Below are 19,219 nucleotides of genomic sequence, written 5' to 3' on the forward strand. Positions count from 1 at the left end.
GGCTGACTAGCTTGCTGTTATTAAACTGGTGGGAGGGAAATGAAGCCGCTGTAGACATCTTAACGCTGATTGACCAAGACTCGCAACGTCAAAGATCTTCTATTGCTAAGATGATCATGACCTCAGTTTTTTTTTAATCTCAGAAACGGCAGACAGTTGACCCCCCCCCCTCTCCCAAAAACAAAAACTCTTCGGATCTATGTGATTCACGTGGATGACATATTTTGGTTTCAAAACGTCAAATTTTCATGTCTGCAGAATAATGAGCGCTGATGAAACCACTCCTGTGTGTTTTTTCCAGACCTGAAAGCATTCCATTTCTGTACTGATTTGCTACTTTGGCTTGTACATCCAGCTCTTGAGCTATGGCCAAAATATCAAACTGGTGGAAATGATCGCGCGGGACTTCGGCCGGGGAAACCTGAAAACCGGCTCGTCCCCACTCAAAACATGCGGTGCTACGATGGCCTGTCTGACCTGTGGGGGCAATACACGCTCACATTAGGTGTACTACACTGAACCTTCCCAGAGCTTTCGGTCTGACGCGCTCATCTTCATCAAACACTCCCACACTGCCTCAGATAACTCCTCCAAAACAATAATGTGAGTCCGTCTACAGCCCATTGGTTCCTACTGGTTTAAGGGGGGGGGGGGGGAACACTATATACAAAAATGCCGTTTCATTAGCAATTTCCTAAATCAGCTGGTCAGTCATTGTAGTTTTTAGCAAACGTTGTGCAAGCAGAATAAAATAGTGCTTTCAATGGGGACTTGCTCTGGTGGGTGCTTGGTGCAGCAGGACTGCGTATGTGCCCTCTCTATGGCACAGAGGCACAACGTAAACCTCTTATAGACATCACGGTCATAGTGAGTGAGTGAATGAACGAATGAAAAACAAATGTGCATGGCAAAAGCACCTGTGGTTGTCACACACTTGGTTTTGAATAATCATTAGCTTATTGTGATACATTTGAGCTTCATGTGATCACTGCATAAGACTGATCAGGCTTTGGATACACACACAATTCGTAGTACATTCATTGTTGGTCTTGGAGTGCCTATAGGACATTTTGTTGACAAACCAGTTTTCCATATTATCTTATGATATTCTAGCATGTTATGACTTATTATATTAACCGATTCCCAGAAACCCAGTCGAGGTTGGGTTCTTTGTTGACTTTAAACTGCCCATAGGTGTGAATGCAAGCGTCCGCCTCCACGTCGGCCTTTTGATTCCTTCAGCCGACGATCAGCAAAAAAGCGTGACCTCTAAAAAGCCATATTTCTGTGAATCCTGTTTCTTTCCACCGCTTCACGGCAGAGGTACTGACCTCCATACGGCCGACCTGAGGGTTAGGAATGTTTTAATTACTGAGATTCTTTAAAGCACAGCGGCGCTTCGACAAAGACGCTGTTTTTTTGCAAGTTCCAAGTCATTCAGCAACTGTGTGAAATACACATGTTTGTAGATCAGTTACTCATGGAGAGTATATAAAAATATTGTTTGTGTTATTTTCAGATTTTTTTTTAAAAGAAAGAAATTAAACTCGTATAGGCACTTCCAGTGGCACCTCTAGTTGCCACATTTTTGTGGCAAGCTGCCACAAAAACGTGGCAGCTTGCCACAACAACTAGTGGCACCTCTAGTTGCCACTAGTTGTTGTGGCAAGCTGCCACAAAAACTAGTGGCAACTAGAGGTGCCACTTGTTTTTGTGGCAGCTTGCCACAACCATGTACAATATTTTTACACTTGAATAAACAATAATCAAATAAAGAAAAACAACTATTTGTGGCATCTGGTGAGATGCCCAGATGCATAGTTTAAGGATGTCAGTAGTCAATGTTGTACTCCCTAGAAGTAGCATTTCCATCATGTGGTTTTTGCATTCATTTGCAAGGTTTCCTTCTGAAACCAGTATTTCTGCACATATTGAAGATCAGTGTTATTGACCCATTTGGCCACAAGAGGGAGTTTACCTTTGTTTTGTTACTTTTGTTATTTACTTTTTTTTTTACTTTTGTTATTTATAAATCCACTGTGCAATGTAATTCGTTAGCACAGCCGTTCATTCATTTTCTGTTTTGATATTGGTTAAATAAATTAAAGATTGGTATTCTGGCTATTGAATATCTATTGAATCAAATATCTGCCTCTTTGTCTAATTGAACTCATCATTCATATTTCTCCAACCAAATCTAATATTTATTATGTAGGACTATTCATTTTTTGGTTAGACTTAAGTATTGTAATGTGAATAATGTCATACAGCCTTCATAATAATTGATATTATTTTGTCAATTTTAATCAAGCCATTAATTTTTTTAACGCCTTACTAAATCAGACCAAAAAAATTAATTGACTGTGCTGTAATTGAGAAATATGCCAGGTATGCATTTACAAGTTATGTACAAAGTCTTTATCGGTCTTTAAATAATGCATTTATTAATTTAATCTCTCTTTTTAATTTAATCTCTCTGGATCAGAAGAAATAAACGTTTTAGGTAGGTTTTTATTCATTGGTTTTAACTCAACAGACAAAGACTTTCAAGCTTGTTTTTACTATTATAATGAATACAATCCATAATATCCTACTGTAACAGAACTAATAATAATTAGTAGTAGTAATATTAATGATATGTGCACTGCCACCCTGTAAATTATATGAAATCAAACATTATTAGTTTATGTTCCACATTTGAATATGCTTATTTGTCATTGTCTTTTATGACTGTATATAGAGATAATACATTTGTTTACAACAACTTTTTTTATATATTTACTGTAACAACAGTAAATATTTATCTGATATTATCAAGTTATTTTTTTAATTGGCCTTGCTTTTTAATCTTCTTAAGCATTACTACCAATGGGCTTCTAATGGGGCTCAGTGTCTCCCTCCAACACTCTCAACAGTACAGCGGACAGTAGGTGTGGATGGAATCACAACCTTGAGTTGCCCTGGTGAAAGAGAAAGGGCTGTTCTGTGCTCTTAATGTTTCCTTTCTGTTACAAACTGTATTTATTTTCTTTTTATTTGTTCAAGAGGGACAATGTACAATGTACGTGTATTGGATGCCTTGTTAAAAATAATGATAAAGAACCTTGCAAATGAATGCAAAACGACTGGCATCCTTAAACTGTGCATCTGTGCATCTCACCAGAAGCCACAAATAGTGGCGGGCAGTTGCCAAAATATCTTCTGAATCTATTCTGCAGCGATGACTAGGGTTGGGCACCGGTTCCAACACGTCCGGTACCTACCGGACCGAAAAGCAATGCAGATTTCGGTGCTTCCTTCCGGTGCCTGAGCCGATTTAAATACTTTTTTTTTTTACACACTACTCTGTAAAGTTGCACGGTATATAGATACTAAAAAGGTAGCGCGGTGCCCGCACGCTAAAAACTATTAACTATTACTAAACTATTAAAATAGCGCGAATCAGAGCACACTCGCTGCTCTGCTCTCTGTCTGCCTGCTTGCAGAGCGGGGCTCGAGGGGGCGGGGCTTCCAGCGCTCACACACACACACAGCGCGCGCACACAGAGATCGCTGGGGACACGAGCACGAGCTTTTGAACGTCCGTCCTCAGCTTGCTGGAACAAATCTCTCCAGTTGATATTAATGATGACGTGTAGTCCAGTAAAGCAGCAGTTTGTAGAATACAACAGTCTCTGAGTTCTGTTGCACACGGTCCCATCAGGCCACCTGACTGTTCTTTTTTTAAATATATATTTTTATAGTTTGAAGTTAAAAGGTTTGAAGCTGCAGTTTGAAGTCAAGTGTTTTGTATGTACTTATTTATTTATTTATTTATTTATTTATTTATTTATTTATATCTATAGCATACTTTAAACCGTTCATAATATTGTTCAATTAAAAAAAAAAAAATGCCTTGGCAATAAAAAAGTATCGGTTCAGGCACCGTTTAGGCACCGGTATCGTTTTAAAAGTATCGGTTTAGCACCGGTATCGGAAAAATCCCAAACGATACCCATCCCTAGTTAAGACACACGAACTGCGACGTCCCCGGTTCATTTCCGGGAGAGAGTCTTTGTTGTCTTGCTCGCACTCATTTCCTGTCATCTCTCCATTATTGCCTTCAAATGAAAAAAAAAGGCATGAAAACAAACAGTAATAAAAAATAAAACTTTATGTGAAGGCCTATAGATGCAGCAAATGCAGCAATCCTGGTTAAGTCCTTTGACTTCTGTTTGGGAGAAATAAAAAGCATATGATGCGCGACGAGAGCAGGCGGACATTTATCTTTAGTCCAGGACCTTGAACTGGACAGAGAGGAACGGGGGAGAAAAGCCTCATCTATCAGGGTTCTCCCATCACAGACTAATACTGGAATACTACTGCGCATGTGCGCTCTGCACAGAGATGAGAACGAAACGAGACGGCTCACTCCTTCCAAACTTCAATCACCTGCTCCAGAAAAGAAAAACAGCGTCCGCAGCCGGGCAGAAAAAATAAATGTCAGTAGAATGGCAATGTATTTTACACTAGAAAATAAAAGTGTGTAACATTAAATGCTGAATGCTGCTAAAAAACAAAAATGATATTTATAAAAACAAGGTCCTAGGAGGCATGTAGTGCATCTGTAATTCCTCTCAATGAACCCGATTCCATCTACACAATCCGATTATGGATAAATAAGCCATTATTCTAAGACTGACAGAAGGGGAGGGCAAAGTGGAGGTAAGAAAGACGGATTGCCGTGGCCATGCTGGAGGAAGCCCCGGGGGACACTTCAGATGAAAAGGGAGGATGAAGTTTAATCTAATACATCGACTCGCAGCAGAGGGCGGTCAGTGGAAGAGGAACAGCAACCGGCAACGGCATCGTGCAGATCAATAGCAATTCAATTACGCAATCCCTTCGCAATTTTTTTTTATAAACCAAAGTCACACATGCTTGGGCACAAACACACACAAAATGTCCAGGGCAGTAATTTAACTAGCCAGCATTCGGAGTTTGGGCTTTGCAGCAGAGAGGAGAGGAGGATGTAGTGCACGAGAGAAACAGAGGGACAAGCCTTCCAGCTAAACTCTGCTGTGAGCTTCTGCCTCTCATCGCCGTTGTTTTGGTACAAATTGGCCAAAGTTTCAATTATCATATGCAAGCAGCCATTACTGTTTTTACATCACTGGTGCTTCAAGTTAACTGGAGCCACAGAAAGTTATAGGTAAACTACACATCTTTAGATGGCCTTTACCATGTGATTATGAGTCAACAGGTCTCAATGCTACTCAAGAATTAATGAAAGCCATAACTTCAACAGAATATAAGAATCTGCATCTTTTCATAAGCAGCATCCGTGTGAGCCACACCAGTGCATGAACATTACAAAAGACTGTGTTTAATTAGTTAGTTACTTACTCCGCTCTTACTTGGTTTGAGTCACTGCATCTTCTGACAGGGTTAACAACACCACGGTTGATTTTCCGCCCAAAATTGTGGACAACGAAGCAGATAATATTTGTAGCGAGAGCGACAAGCTAGCAGACTGCCAGGCTCCAAGTGTTTAAGCCACACCCTCCGAAAAACACTGATTGATCAGACGAAAGGAGAGCGAGAGGAGAGAAACAAGCACGACAGTAAATTATCATTTGCAGATGCTCAAAACTGAGGGACTCATTTTGTGTTCAGGAGCAAATAAACTGGTCAACTCTGACTCAGAGCAAGCCCTTTATACAGAGGCTGTGCCTTAGGGGGCCCTTTGTGTTCCCCAAACCTAAGCACGAATGACCTGTTAAATAATCCATCAATGGGTCCGGCAAACATGGGCTATACAACAAATTATCATTCTGAAAAGTGGGTTTTGACTTGATATTGAAGCTGCTGCTGTTGAAATACCCTGCAGAGTAAAATACTCTCTTTTCATCTTTCTCTTGTTCTCTCTCTGCAGGATTCAGCCATTTACTACAATGCTGAGCCTTTATCTTCCTCTGTGTGGTGAATAAACCTCTGAAATGGGCTGTCAATGAAACAGAACAGAGCCTGTGTGTGAGAGTGAGCGAGCGAGTGAGATCCACTACCAGTCTACTGGTCTCAGTGGACTGGATGCTGGACGGCGTGGAAGTTGGTGCCGAGTGGTTTGTTTGCAGCCAAAGCTCCTGAAACGCCCAAAACCAGAAACGTGCCAGTCGTGCTCCTGCGGACATTCATACTACAACGTATTTATTTAGGGCTGCAACAACGAATCGCTAAAAATCGATTATCAAAAGTGTTGGCAACGAATTTCATTAGCGATTCGTTGTGTCGCGCGATTATTACGCCGGGCAATAAGTCGCGGAGAAAAAAAAAGAGCGGAGCAGAGCAACTGGCCGGCCAGCGTTTCTGAGATTGGAGTGAGACACGAGAAAAGCTGAGGTCGTGATCCTCTCAAAAATAGAAGATCTTTGACGAGTCTTGGACAATCAGCGTCTTCATGTTCCTCAAACTTGTTTTTAATGGAAGCTACTAGTCAGCTTGCTATCGCGTTAGCTAACGTGTTTGGGTTGTGTATTGTCGTTAAAGTTACGTTATGTTCCGTTACAGTTCAGTCTTGCTTGTAAAAAAACGTGATGAAACATGCCGTCACCCCCGGTCTGGTTCAGTTCACGCTGTCACTCGTTAACGTTAAACCGGCACACCGGAGGATCTGGCTGCAGGTTTTTGTTTTTTTTACTCAAAGTAGAATGAAGCAAATCACGTAGTTGGGCTTAGCCAACAACGTGACGTCGTGGTTATAAGAGACCCAGAATGAAAGAGTTTAAGGAAGAGGACGCTCTATATGGAGCAGTACAGCTTCCCTCTGTCCCAGTATTTCATACATATTGATAAAGCAGGTTATGTAAATGCATCCTCTGGAGGGATCAATTACAGTAAAAAGGGCTTTTTAGTGTTAGTCCATTTTATTGTTTTAATTAACAGCTCAGGGATGTTCAAGAAGCAACCTGTTTGTGCACTTTCTGAAGATGTTTTGCACTGTCACGTCTGTTTTTGAATAAAGGGTTGGAAATGAACGTTTCTTTGATATTTTTTATTTATTTTTTTTAAACACACAGACTAGAGGTAATTAAGGAAATGACTCAACGATTGTTGAAATCACTCTGTTGATGCCAAAAGTCTGTAAATATTACTTTCATCAGTGAACTATTTGTGCCGGTCCCGTGATCGTATGTGCACGGCCAGGCCACTTGCTGAGCCTACGCATAAGCTTTAAAAAAGGCAAATAACATGAACTTGAGTGAAAGGTGGAAATAGAAGTAGTGTATCTGGTCAGTGTTGCCAACTCTTTGTAGTTGTACATTATAGTGCACGTTAAAATGATGGGGAAGTTATTACATATATTTCCGTATGGATATTTATATGGTGTGTGTGTGTGTGTGTGTGTGTGTGTCCCACTTCAAGTTGCTTTGCTGATTATGACCTGGGTTGATCATTTACCGAGTATCTTCGCTGAAGATCCTGCTGTCAAAAACACAATTATGTCTTTAATAAAACCGAGGGTAGAGTGCAACAACTATTTCATTCACCTACGGCAGGGGTGGCCAACCAGTCAGAGACTAATGCTGTGTTCACACCGGACGCGACGCGAATTTGCGGCGCCGCGTCCACCGCCGAAGTTTACTCGCGCGAGTAGAAAGAGGGTGTTCACACCAAACGCGAATTTGCGGCGCGACCAAAGGGGCGTGGCTTAGCTCTGTTGCTTGCCTCTGTGAGAGACAAGCGACGAAGCTTTCATTTCCGCTATCGACCATGGAATAAATAACCACTAGTTCTGCTTTATATTTGTTGTGGAAGTCCCAAACATGTCGGAACATGAAACGCCCTCGTATTTGGGTTCATAACATCATCCGTAGCCGCACACAGCTCGGTGAATTTCACCGACTCCTCCAGGAACAGCGTCTCGCGTATCTCCGTAAAACGATACCGATTATGCCATCCACCATGGAAATAACCACCAGTTCTGCTTTATACTTTTTGTGTAAACTCCACATATGTCGGAACATCAAACTCCATGGTGTCTGGGTTCATAATATTATCCGTAGTCCCACAACAGCGTCTCAATGAAGCCGCTACCAGCGCTGGTTCAGGCGGAGCAGCAGCAGTTTCATTCAGAAACGGGGAGACGGCGGTGGTGACGGGCAGAGCTTCTCAACGCTGATTGGCTGCCGCAACTTTGCGTCACGCGATTTCTCCGCCAGAGTTGGGATAATTCAACTCACGCGAATTCGCGCCGCGTCCTTCGCTTTGTTTGCCCCAGGTCAAACGTTCTGTTCGCGCCGCCTCCAACGCGTCTATCTCGCCGCACATTCGCAAATTCGCGCCGCAGCGCGTCTGTGGATTGACTTAACATGTAAACTGGTCGCGCCGCTAATTCGCGTCGCGTCCGGTGTGAACACGGCATAAGAGCCGCCACATTTTTTACTGTGTTACCGCAAAGAGTCACATCATACACAGGAACATCACCCCATACCCCATACCCCATTCCTTCTTCACCCACCTCCCCCCCCACACCCCCCTGTGAGCCAAAAATGAAAATGTCTCTGGTTACTATGACATAAATCCATTTAATTTAGGGTTAAGAAACCCCATACCCCATACCCCATACCCCATTCCTTCTTCACCCACCTCCCCCCCCACACCCCCCTGTGAGCCAAAAATGAAAATGTCTCTGGTTACTATGACATAAATCCATTTAATTTAGGGTTAAGAAACCCACATTACTCTATCAAAGATCAAACTTAAAACAGATGAAAATAACAAAGACAAAAGATTCAACGCACGTTATTATATTAACTTTGTTCAAAGAAAAACTGAAAGCGGGTCCGCGATTTCAAGGCTTTCAAGCCGTCACGCCTTGAGTTTGACACCAGTGGTCTAAAGTATTTGCAAAATCAATAAAAAGATTTAAAAAAACAAAAACACACAAACTTCAATATGAACGTAAGAGCCGCATGAAACCAGGCAAAGAGCCGCATGCGGTTCGGGAGCCGCGGGTTGGACAGGCCTGACCTACGGCATGCTAATAGGTGCTACGTGAGCAGCCACAAGGCGGGCATCAACACAATGCAGCATTTCTGATAAAAAGACGAGACAGTGGTAAACCTGTTCATTTTTTAACCAGCAGCACTACTCGTTAGGGTGATTTGGACTGACCACGCAATAACGTTGTCCTCAAGGTGAACCACAAATTAGCATAAAGCTACACTGCAAAGGCTAACAGGTATTCTGTACATGCATTCATATTTGAATGGCCATTTCAGGGCAAATCTAAATGGGGATAGCCTAGTTTCTTTTTAACCAGACCATCTTTCTTTTTCTCTGTTGGCAACCTTATTGTGTCAGCGTAGTTATGTCACAAAGATGAAAGCTGTGTTTCCAACAAAAATTACTGGCATGCATTATATGAAGATTTACATATATATATATATTTTCGTGTGCACCTATTTCAACAAATGCAGTCCACTTTTAAAATCTCACTTGTGAAAATGTGATCCATCCTTCTGAGCAACAGTCTGCACATCACACAGACGTGGTGTGATGTTTTCATCACACCACGTTTATGTTCAACACAATTTAGTTAATGCTCACAGTCAAAAGCAAAGCAAACGTACCAACACACACACCGTCCACGTGTTGCCCTGCCCCCACTGCGTTCCTTAGACCCTTCTATGCCAGTTAATTCCCCCTTTTTTGGCTCCCACAGTCATTTCCATAGGTCATGGCCCTACTGGCCCCATCTACCCCAACCCCCATTATGGTCAGCCCTTTGTCCATACCAGATGTGCTCGCTCGCTCGTTTGTGTGTTCGTGTGTGTGTGTGTGTGTGTGTGTGTGAAGGGGCCCACTGCCCCCTGGATCCACATGAGCCTCCCCCCTTCGCACAAACACAGAGCGGACTGCTATCTGCTCCGCTGAACTGTTTGTCCTTGCAGGTTGAAAGCCGGCGCCAAAGCTCGGCAACGTGGCATAAACCAAACTGGGGCTCGTTCTGGAACACACGCGACGCGCTGCCCTTAGCGCTTGGCAAACGCAAGATTGATTGCCATTTTGGGGATAGGAAGCCTGGCTTGGGTGGGGGGGATTGACACCAAAAAATACAGGTATTGATCAAAACTTGCAGAAAATGGAGAAACTGGCTGTAGAGTTGTTTCTCTTGTGTTGCTTTTCCAGAATACTCAAGACAACTCGGCCCTACGGGAAAAACTAAAAACTTTCGGGCTTTGCTGTGCAGCTTGCATCTTTTTTAATCACAAAAGAGGACATAAATCACAGGCTCTGTTTTGTACCGACCGTGCAGACTGAGAGTGGGAGGGGAGGAGCAGGCAGTACATCTGTCTGAGCCGCTGCTCTTATAAATATGCAGCAGCTCCATCTAAAAGGTTAGGCCGCCTGACAGATGCTCCGACCCGGACACATGCACACCCGCCCCCCGATCAAGCAGTCCAACTAAATTATCACCCTCACCATCTTCCTTCACCATGTCCTCTCTTCACTGTTTCCTAACACTAAACAGGATCCCTTTCTTCTGATGTTTCCCAATTTGCATAAATCAAATACTAATTTTTAACGCAATTAGTTAAAAAAAAGAAAATATGAGACTCATGGCCGATCAGCTGACCATCGATGTATCTCTAGAAAAGAAAAGAAACACTGAGCCACACACACACTTAATGGAAGCCGGAGAGGATAGTGCTGTTTGAAGCCGCTGAGTCACAGCTTAGAATGAACCGGCTGACTGTCTGCTTGTACCCCTGTGAGGAGGAATAACAAGCCACATGTCTGCATTTGGAATCTCAGACGCAGCAGAAAGACGGCTATTTGAAAAAATTGCAGTGCACTGGTGCAGTCAACTTGAGATTTTGTACTCTGTTAAGAAAATAAAAAGAGGTGAAGAATAAAAGTCAAGCCACACTAAATTGATTATTCAGAAACGTGCTGTAATAACCCAGTAAAATACAGATTCAGACTGAGTTGTAACTTCTATATTGCTTTTAAGGCATAATGTGGGTGAATTAGTGAGATATTACATTGTAGGTCTTTTCTTAAAATCAGAGCATTTGGACTGACCGTGGAGCGGGAGACACTGAGTGTCTGAATTACAAATAACCCAGTGTCCGGCTGTGGAAGTCGACTCATTAGATTCCTTCCGCGTATTAGTCAGACTTTGAATTCAATTAGTTTGTGTACGAGGTTGCATCTTTCAGCTCCATGCACAGCTGCCACAGTGAGTCTTTCCTTCTCTGAACTTCAAAAAGAAACTAGAGGTGTACGGTTGATCTGGGATAATAATAAGAAAATAGATTCATTTCCTAACAAAAGCAGCTTATGATTAATTAAAACTACTAATGACAAGATTAGCAAATAACTGCTATAAATGACAATAACAAAGTAAAAGAAAAACATTTAGAATGGTTGATAGAGCTGTTGAAACAGTGGAGAAAAGAAATATGTCTGGAGCATTGTACCAAGTGCTATAAAATATTAAAAACGTGATGCAGCATCTCTAAAAGTTATATACACTTTACTTTTTGTTTTTCTGCTGATCCCATCCGTGACTCACAACCATGAAAACCATCCAAAGCTTGCATTTTGTGAGCCGTCACTGCGAGAAATAAGAGACCTGCAGGGAAAAAAACACTGACAACATATATTGGGCCTGCAAAACTATGTTGGCAGTCTATTGGACGATGCCCACCTCTTCATGCATGTAAATATATCGTTCCTCAAATGGACAAAGTCACCTTGTGAAACAGTTCCAGAGAAGCCATGCCAACATGAACTGAACACAAACACGGAGGCCAACTGCCTTCTGAGTAGTCTCCTCATTAGAAAGCCCCTTCTTCAAAATACTGCCACTGGACTGAAAATTGTTGCGGAGACGCATCACACGTTTCTGCATCATGCCATGCGGTGCTAGTCACTGTGTCAGCACACACACACACACACAGATGAGATCAGGCACAGTGATGCGGTGCACTCTGGCCATGTAGAGGAGGTTTTCATGTTTGAGATGCAGGGAAGAAATGCTCCAAGACATTGCTCGCCTCTGCCTCACCTCGGTGCCTCACTCAAGTGAGATATAGATATTGACCACGTGTGACTTCAGCAAGGCAATGTTGCATTCGGTATATGGCAAAGATGGTGTCTAGCCCTCCAGTTTCTTTGTGGGAAAGATTAACTGCTACTCAGATTCGTGAGAGGTTCTAATTCTTATTCCCACCTGATAGAAACAACTCTCGTCTCTCTAGAATCAGCAGTGGAGTTTGTGATTCCCGGGCCTCCCCGTGAAGGAGAGCGGAGTGGTGGGGGCGGGCGTTCATTAACGCATTGGTGCCTTTGAATCCGACTGGCCGCTGGCATGGCTACAACCCCTCCAATTAGTCGTGGTTCCTTGGGTCGGGACAACGGACGTCCAGGGTCCCCCGGCATGCCTGGCATTCCTCCGCTGCTGTTACCGACTGCAACAACAGCAGCGCCCGGAAAAACAACGCCACACAAGCCTTTTGTGCACACCTTTTGTACACACTACCGACACGGGAAAAAATAAATGCCCCCCCCAGCGGCTGGGGAGGGAACACGTTGCAGCGGGAAAAGTACGTGCAAAATATTGACTCCTAGCGCCTCTGTGGAGATTTTTGCGGTATCTTTATCAAGATAAAACCACAACATATCTGTTTGAACCCTGCAGAGACGAGAAAGCCGCGCTCCCACAGAGGCCTTGATGAAAAATCCCATGACTGCTGCTTCCTGAAAAATATTGTGTCTTTTCTATAAAAAAAAAAGGAGCGAACACAGTGCTTTCCATTACTCATGGGCTGTGGACCCCTTTTAGCACAATATGTACATGATCATAGAAGTGGGAAGGTTTTGATCACCACGAAGGTGTCTTGATCCAACGTCTCAGCCGCTCCTTTCTACGCAGTTTGCGGTACCGGATTCATAAACAGTCTTTTTTATATATGATTTATTTGTAGAAATTACAAAACAAGACTTAATATACAATAGACCTCACAAATCAGGAGTGAAAGGATAACATATCAGACAGCCAAATAGTGAGGGTACACATTACAGCCCCCCTCCCCTCGCCTCCCTTTCCCAAAACAAATATACAACAAGGCAATTTGATACACAAACAGAAAAGAAAATTATAAAAGCAACCAAAACCCAAAATCAACAACTGGCTGTTAAATGCTTGCAGATAATATTGTAAAAACATATGCTGATTCTTACTATTCCACCTTCTCTGACCATCAACTCTCTCACTCACATACATCCACTCACACACACATGCATGCATATCCACTTGCATTAATTGAGCAATGTAAAGACTATAAATAAGGAAACAAAAACATATGCATAACAATAAATAATACAAATACATAGAAAGAAAAAAGAAATTATATATATAAAAAAATAGTAGTGCTGCATGCTGCTAATATGTGGTACCAATAAGGCTAGTTAAAACAGGGCACATGTTGGGGCGAATCAATCAACGGTGGCGATATCTAGTTGGGTAGACCTGACGTGCTCCAAGAAGGGTTCCCAGACCTTACAGAACTTAGTAGAGGTGCCTCGTAAAGAGTACTTAATTTTTTCTAATGTCATAAAACCAAGGGCATCTCTAAGCTATTGAGAGTTGGAGGGGGGGGGGGTTCTTCCAATGTAGCAAGATAACACGCCTCGCTAAAAGTGACAGAAAGGCCACAAGTTCACAGAAGTAGGATGGTAGTGAGTTCCCAGAAGGTAGGACACCAAACAGGGCAACTAATGGTGAGGGACAGATATTGGTAGAAGTGACGGCTGAGAGAGTGTCAAAGACACTGTTCCAGAACGGCGCAAGTACAGGACAATCCCAGAACATGTGGCCAAGACTGGCCGGTCCTAAATGGCATCGGTCACAACGTGAGTCTGCACCTGGGAATATACGAGCCAGTTTATTCTTGGACCAATGAACCCTGTGCACTACTTTACATTGTAAGATTCCATGCCGGGCACAGACTGAGGATGAGTGGACCCATTTCAAAGCGTTCTCCCACACCGCAGAGTCTATCTCTATATTAAGATCAGCCGACCATGCAGTATGCAAGGCATCAGAGGTTGAGGATTGGTGCTCAAGAAGAGTGTAGTAAATCCTTGATATGGTACCTTTCCGGTAAGGGTTAATTTTGAGAATGGTGTCTGTAAGCGTGGGATACGTTATGGTGGTAAAATTGGGAAAGCGGTTACGTACAAAATCTCTCATCTGCAAATACCTGAAAAAGTGAGTTGAAGGCAAATTATAAGCCTGTGCTAACTGACCAAAGGAAGCAAATTTACCATCAATGTAAAGATGGTTAAAGGATAAAATTCCTTTGTCTCTCCAAATTAAGAAAGCATTATCCATAATGGATGGAGTGAACAGGGGGTTAGAGTAAACAGGAGCCAGACCAGGGATAGATTGCAATGTAAATTGTTGTTTAAATTGTGTCCAGATTTTAAGACAGTTTTATACAAAAAACACTGTCTGAATGCACATATGATGGATTAGTTGTGGGGAAGCACATGAGGGACATCAGAGATGATGAACCACATGAGGCCTCCTCAACCTGTAGCCAAAGTGGGGGTTGGTCATTAGTGCAACAAGGCTCTAATGTTTGTTGCCCAGTAATAGAGTGAGAAGTTGGGGAGGCTAGACCACCAAGCTCCTTAGGTTTTTGTAAAGTGTCTTTTTTTAATTCTAGGGGGCTTCTTGTTCCATAAGAATTGGGAAATTGTGTGGTCAAGTGAGCGAAATAAACGTTTAATAAGGAAAATGGGTATACATTGGAAGAGATATAGAAATTTCGGGAGCACATTCATTTTAACACAGTTTATCCGCCCTGCAAGAGAGAGAGGCAAAAGAGACCACCGCTGAAGTTCCTGAGTCATCCTCGCCAGAAGAGGGGAGAAATTAAATTAATATAAGTCTGAGTATTTTTTGGTTATACAGACACCTAAGTACTTAAAATGTTCAAGAGATGTTTTGAAAGGTAAGTCAGACAATGGATATTTCATGGCTGCAGCATTGATCGGCATTAATTCACTTTTTTGGAAATTTAGTTTGTAGCCTAAAATTTGACCAAACTCCTCCACTAAGTTTAAGACAAGAGGGAAAGCTCTGTCTAAGTCAGAGACAAAGAGTAAGAGGTCATCTGCATACAGTACACTATATGTTCAACGCCACCCCTTGAAATACCTGGTATCTGACTTGACCTTAGGGCCATCATAAACAGTCTTTTGTTTCTGGCTGCCTGAAAACATTTGATCACAGAAAACCAATTGTGAGGGTACAATGCATGCTGTATATCATCAAGTCCTTTCAGCCCGTTGATCGTCAGACCACCATTTAACCTGATATTTTAGCTTTTATCGGTAAACTACTTGAATTGATGAGGCAGCTCCACAAAAGACAGAACGATCAGGAACCAGGGTGATGCGTTATACGCGCCACATTATCCTAGTGCCTATTGGAGCGAGGCTGCAACTGATTATCATTTTCATCACAGATTAATCTGTCGATTCGTTTCTCAATTAATCCATAACGAAACCTGATCACAATTAACCGACGTGAAGTGAGGGAAGACTACATAGCCACTGATCCGTTTCAGGCCTAACCGGCCTGTGGTTGGGACTTTTTAGTTATGAGTATTATTGAAGGTGTTCAGTATCGTCACATTGTCTTTATACAACAACAACTGTATTGGTGTTAAAGTTGCGGTCAACCCACTTTCGGCCTGCATCCTCCAGGCCCTCACAAAAGGCCTCTCCATGTCAAAGTCCAGGGCTAAAGTTCAATCCCAGTACACCAGATTCCATGGTGAGTCCCAGCAACAGTCCAAAACCCAAAGATATTCTGTTTACTATCAAGACTATCCAGCTACAATGCCACAAGCTCCCAATTTATTTGTGGTTGATTGACTCATCGATTAATTGCTTTGTTGTTATAGTTCCATGTTGAGTATTGGAGGTAACAGTAAGAGTTTCTGTAAATAAGGACAGAATGTTTCCATCCACACAAAACAGGGATACTCCTCCACTGCTGCTCAGATCGGGAAAAAGGAGTGGAAAACGTGTGGACCCGATGAGACAGCTCTCAAACCAAGTAGATTAAGTAATAAATGTCTTTTTAAAAGACATTTATTTCTTCAAACAGCAACTGTTTTCTTGCATTCAAAATGCCAAAACATTGTAACGTCGCCCTTACACAGAGTATACTCTGCTCCGTGGGAGTGGAGTGCACACCTGCCCAAATCCAGAGCCATTTCATGACCAGTAGCAAATCCCAAAGAAAAGCTGAAATAACATTCTCTGCTGTCTGGGACAGTCGGGGATAATTTGAAATCTCGCTTGCCAGTGGTTTGCATCTGACTGAGAGTGCTGACAGATACCCTCTTCCTTTATACCAACCACTCCAGCTAAATATGTACCCCCTTCTTACTATGCCTAAAAGGAGGCGCAAGACCACAGAGCAGACAAATGAAACTAGTGACAGAGCACGAGGATGACCGAGGCTGGTTTGGCTGAGGAGAGTAATAGTGACACCACCCAATTTAGCCCCACTGCCAGCTCTTGGACGTGCGCGCGCGGATGCTTTTGTGTGAACGCCGCTGAAGCTGCAGGGGTGTGGTGCTGAAACGCCGAAAAGCGACATGACACACTGAAGTGTGAATGGCACCAGGTGCTCTCCGAATAAATCGCACAAACCCCTCTGTGAATGTGTATATAAAAATCTGACACAGCCTGGATATCCCTGCGACTCGCATCCGAAATGCCCACCGAGTATCCTCATCGGTGGGGTCAAATCATCTGCGTTTTTCTTATGTCATCTTCTTTTCTGATGGAAATGATGTGGCTTCGACAGAAGACGCCACAGCAATCCCCCATTGCTGGACATTTCCCTCGTCTTCTTAGGGGTCATTGAGCCAGCACCAGCCCGCAGTCTGAGGGAACGATGGGGTATATGAGGACATGACCCCCTCCCCTGCTTTGGCACGGGGACGTTCACGTAACATCTTTATGTATGCCGTTTGAAAAAGCACGCTCCTTCCCTCATGATGGTCTCTCTCTCCACACACAAAGGAATGTCACACAAAGGAAGCGCGTGAGTCAAGACGAGGGAGAAGAAGAAAAAACACTATCTGTTGTTTGTACCTGGGAGAAATTCTCCTTTTGCAATGCGCTGATTGCTGGAACAAAGGAAAGCGCACGCGGTTCCGATGCGAAATGAAAATAAAATCTCAGCGTAATAAGAGTGCCAGCAGTAATATGTGGCTGCTGTGTCGAATGAGGAGCTACAAATACCGAGTCCAATTTGAAAATCTTGCGGGTAATTCAAACCCGTTTCCCGCGGACCCATCACACACAGGGCGTAACATTCCTCCGAGCATCTTGGGGCCGAGCGCGTTCGGGTCCCCGATAAATGAGTCGCAGCCTTAATCCACCTACACGGAGGGCTATTTTTTTATTAATTTTAAAGTCGAGGTTTGAGTCAAACGACGTGCCGTTCGGAAAGGTGCACGCTTAATGCAATGGGATACTTCAACAAAGCGACAGACGAGACCTCAAATGGCACAAAGCAGAATTGGCCCATTTTGAACGAAGTTCGGCGCACCCAGTCGCTGCCAACTAGGGGAGAGGGGACAGGACATCTTTTGACAGCAAAACTGTTTTTACTGTGGTGTCTCCGGGTCAGAAGCCCTCTGCGCCTCACGTTGGACCGGCTGTCATTACCACCGCCTGAGAAAAAAAACCTTAATTCCCGGAAACTGAACGCTCGTTAAAGGAAAGCGGAACATGAAAATGTCACAAAAACGTCTAGACTCTGGTTCTGATAAAGCAGCTGTGAGCGAGCAGGCTAACGTGGTGGGGAGAAGTTAAGTTTAGATATTCGGATAGCAAGAAAACCACCAGTTAACACCGCCGACAGCTCATTAACAAACTAATTAGAGGAGGGGGGCGAGCAACAAACTACTCTGACATTAGCTCGCGCCCACTGATCAAAGAGTCCAGAGAGCTACGCGCACACTGCTGAGCGAGGCCGTCGCGTCGTCTGGAGGACCGACACGAAGTGGACCGAGAGATAACGGGAACCTCGGTACCGAGGAAACACACATTTGCGCAGTTCAACTCGAAAGACATCGAGAAGGGACGTGCTCCGACCACCATGGTGAATGAACAACCATCGCTTGACACAAAACAAATGAAAAGCAAACATCCACTTTGTGATTGTGCCAACTTAGTTTTTGCGCAGCTGAGAACTGTTCCTCCGGACGGGCTCTTTGTTGGCGAAGCAGAATCCCCAAAGCTGAGCCAGAATCAGCCGCAAAGGCCAGCGTTCATCCCGGGCTGGAGCCGTCCGCCCTTTTTAAGCCCAATGTGACTTTTAGCTGCCTGCTCCTGTTCTCCCCCCCAGACAATAAACATTCCTCAGACAGGCAGCAGCAGGCTGGCCACCGACCCTGCGCCATCTTAGTTAGACACACTCTCTGCTTCTTCAGGCTTCTTGAACAAAGAGCGTTTTCTGGCAGAACTGGTCCGACCCGAGAGTGCAACTTCCGAGAAAAACCGGCACTTACCGGTGTTTTCTTGTATCCTTGTCCCGTACAGGAGGACAAACAGAAGGCATGGTATTGCATCCATCGTGGCTACGGACCGGACTGGCAGCAGACTGCTAACTTCTCCCAGCGCTGAGGAAGGTAGACGCTGATTGGCTAACAGGGCCTGCGAGTCCCGCCTCTCCAGCGCGAACTCGGCGAAAGAACAGTGCTGATTGGCGGAGGGTCCTGCCACACTCCGCCCCACTTTAGCGACTGCTGTAAACAAACACTGTTGCTATTCACTTTAATGAAAAAAGTATACATGAATCAAGTTACAATCCTATAAGGGTCTTCCTCTGTAATAGATGTGTTTTGATTCATGTTTTGTTTAAGTTGGTCTAACGACCGCCTTGTCAGCAAAACAAATAACTCCTAAAACAAACTATGAGTATATATAATGTTGTAATACTACTTATTATATACTGCTTTTTAGTCTGAACACATAGAGCAAACTAAAAAATAGTCAAAGGCTAAACATACATGGTTTCTGTGACTGTCACTCACACAGACTTGCTTTAAGTAGAAACATCCACAGAAAAGAAGTCTTTGTGTGTGTGTGGGGGGGGGGGGAGACGAGAAAAAACAGCAAGGAAGATGACACATTT

At 43.5% G+C, this 19,219-nt stretch overlaps 1 protein-coding gene across 2 annotated transcripts in view; it reads right to left on the bottom strand.

Moving 5' to 3' along the window:
* Nucleotides 1-18,657, bottom strand: part of tgfbr1b (transforming growth factor, beta receptor 1 b) — a gene marked incomplete at both ends in the record, with an annotated part of 42,255 nt that extends 23,598 nt beyond the window's left edge. For both annotated transcript variants that reach the window (XM_079234547.1, XM_079234546.1), the window contains one exon: nt 18,594-18,657. In XM_079234547.1, the coding sequence (XP_079090673.1) occupies nt 18,594-18,657 (64 nt within the window). The remainder of the gene's footprint in view (nt 1-18,593) is intronic.
* Nucleotides 18,658-19,219: the final 562 nt, after the last annotated feature.

This window comes from Taurulus bubalis (genome assembly GCF_910589615.1).
Source record: "Taurulus bubalis genome assembly, chromosome: 18".
Classification (NCBI taxonomy): Eukaryota; Metazoa; Chordata; class Actinopteri; order Perciformes; family Cottidae; genus Taurulus; species Taurulus bubalis.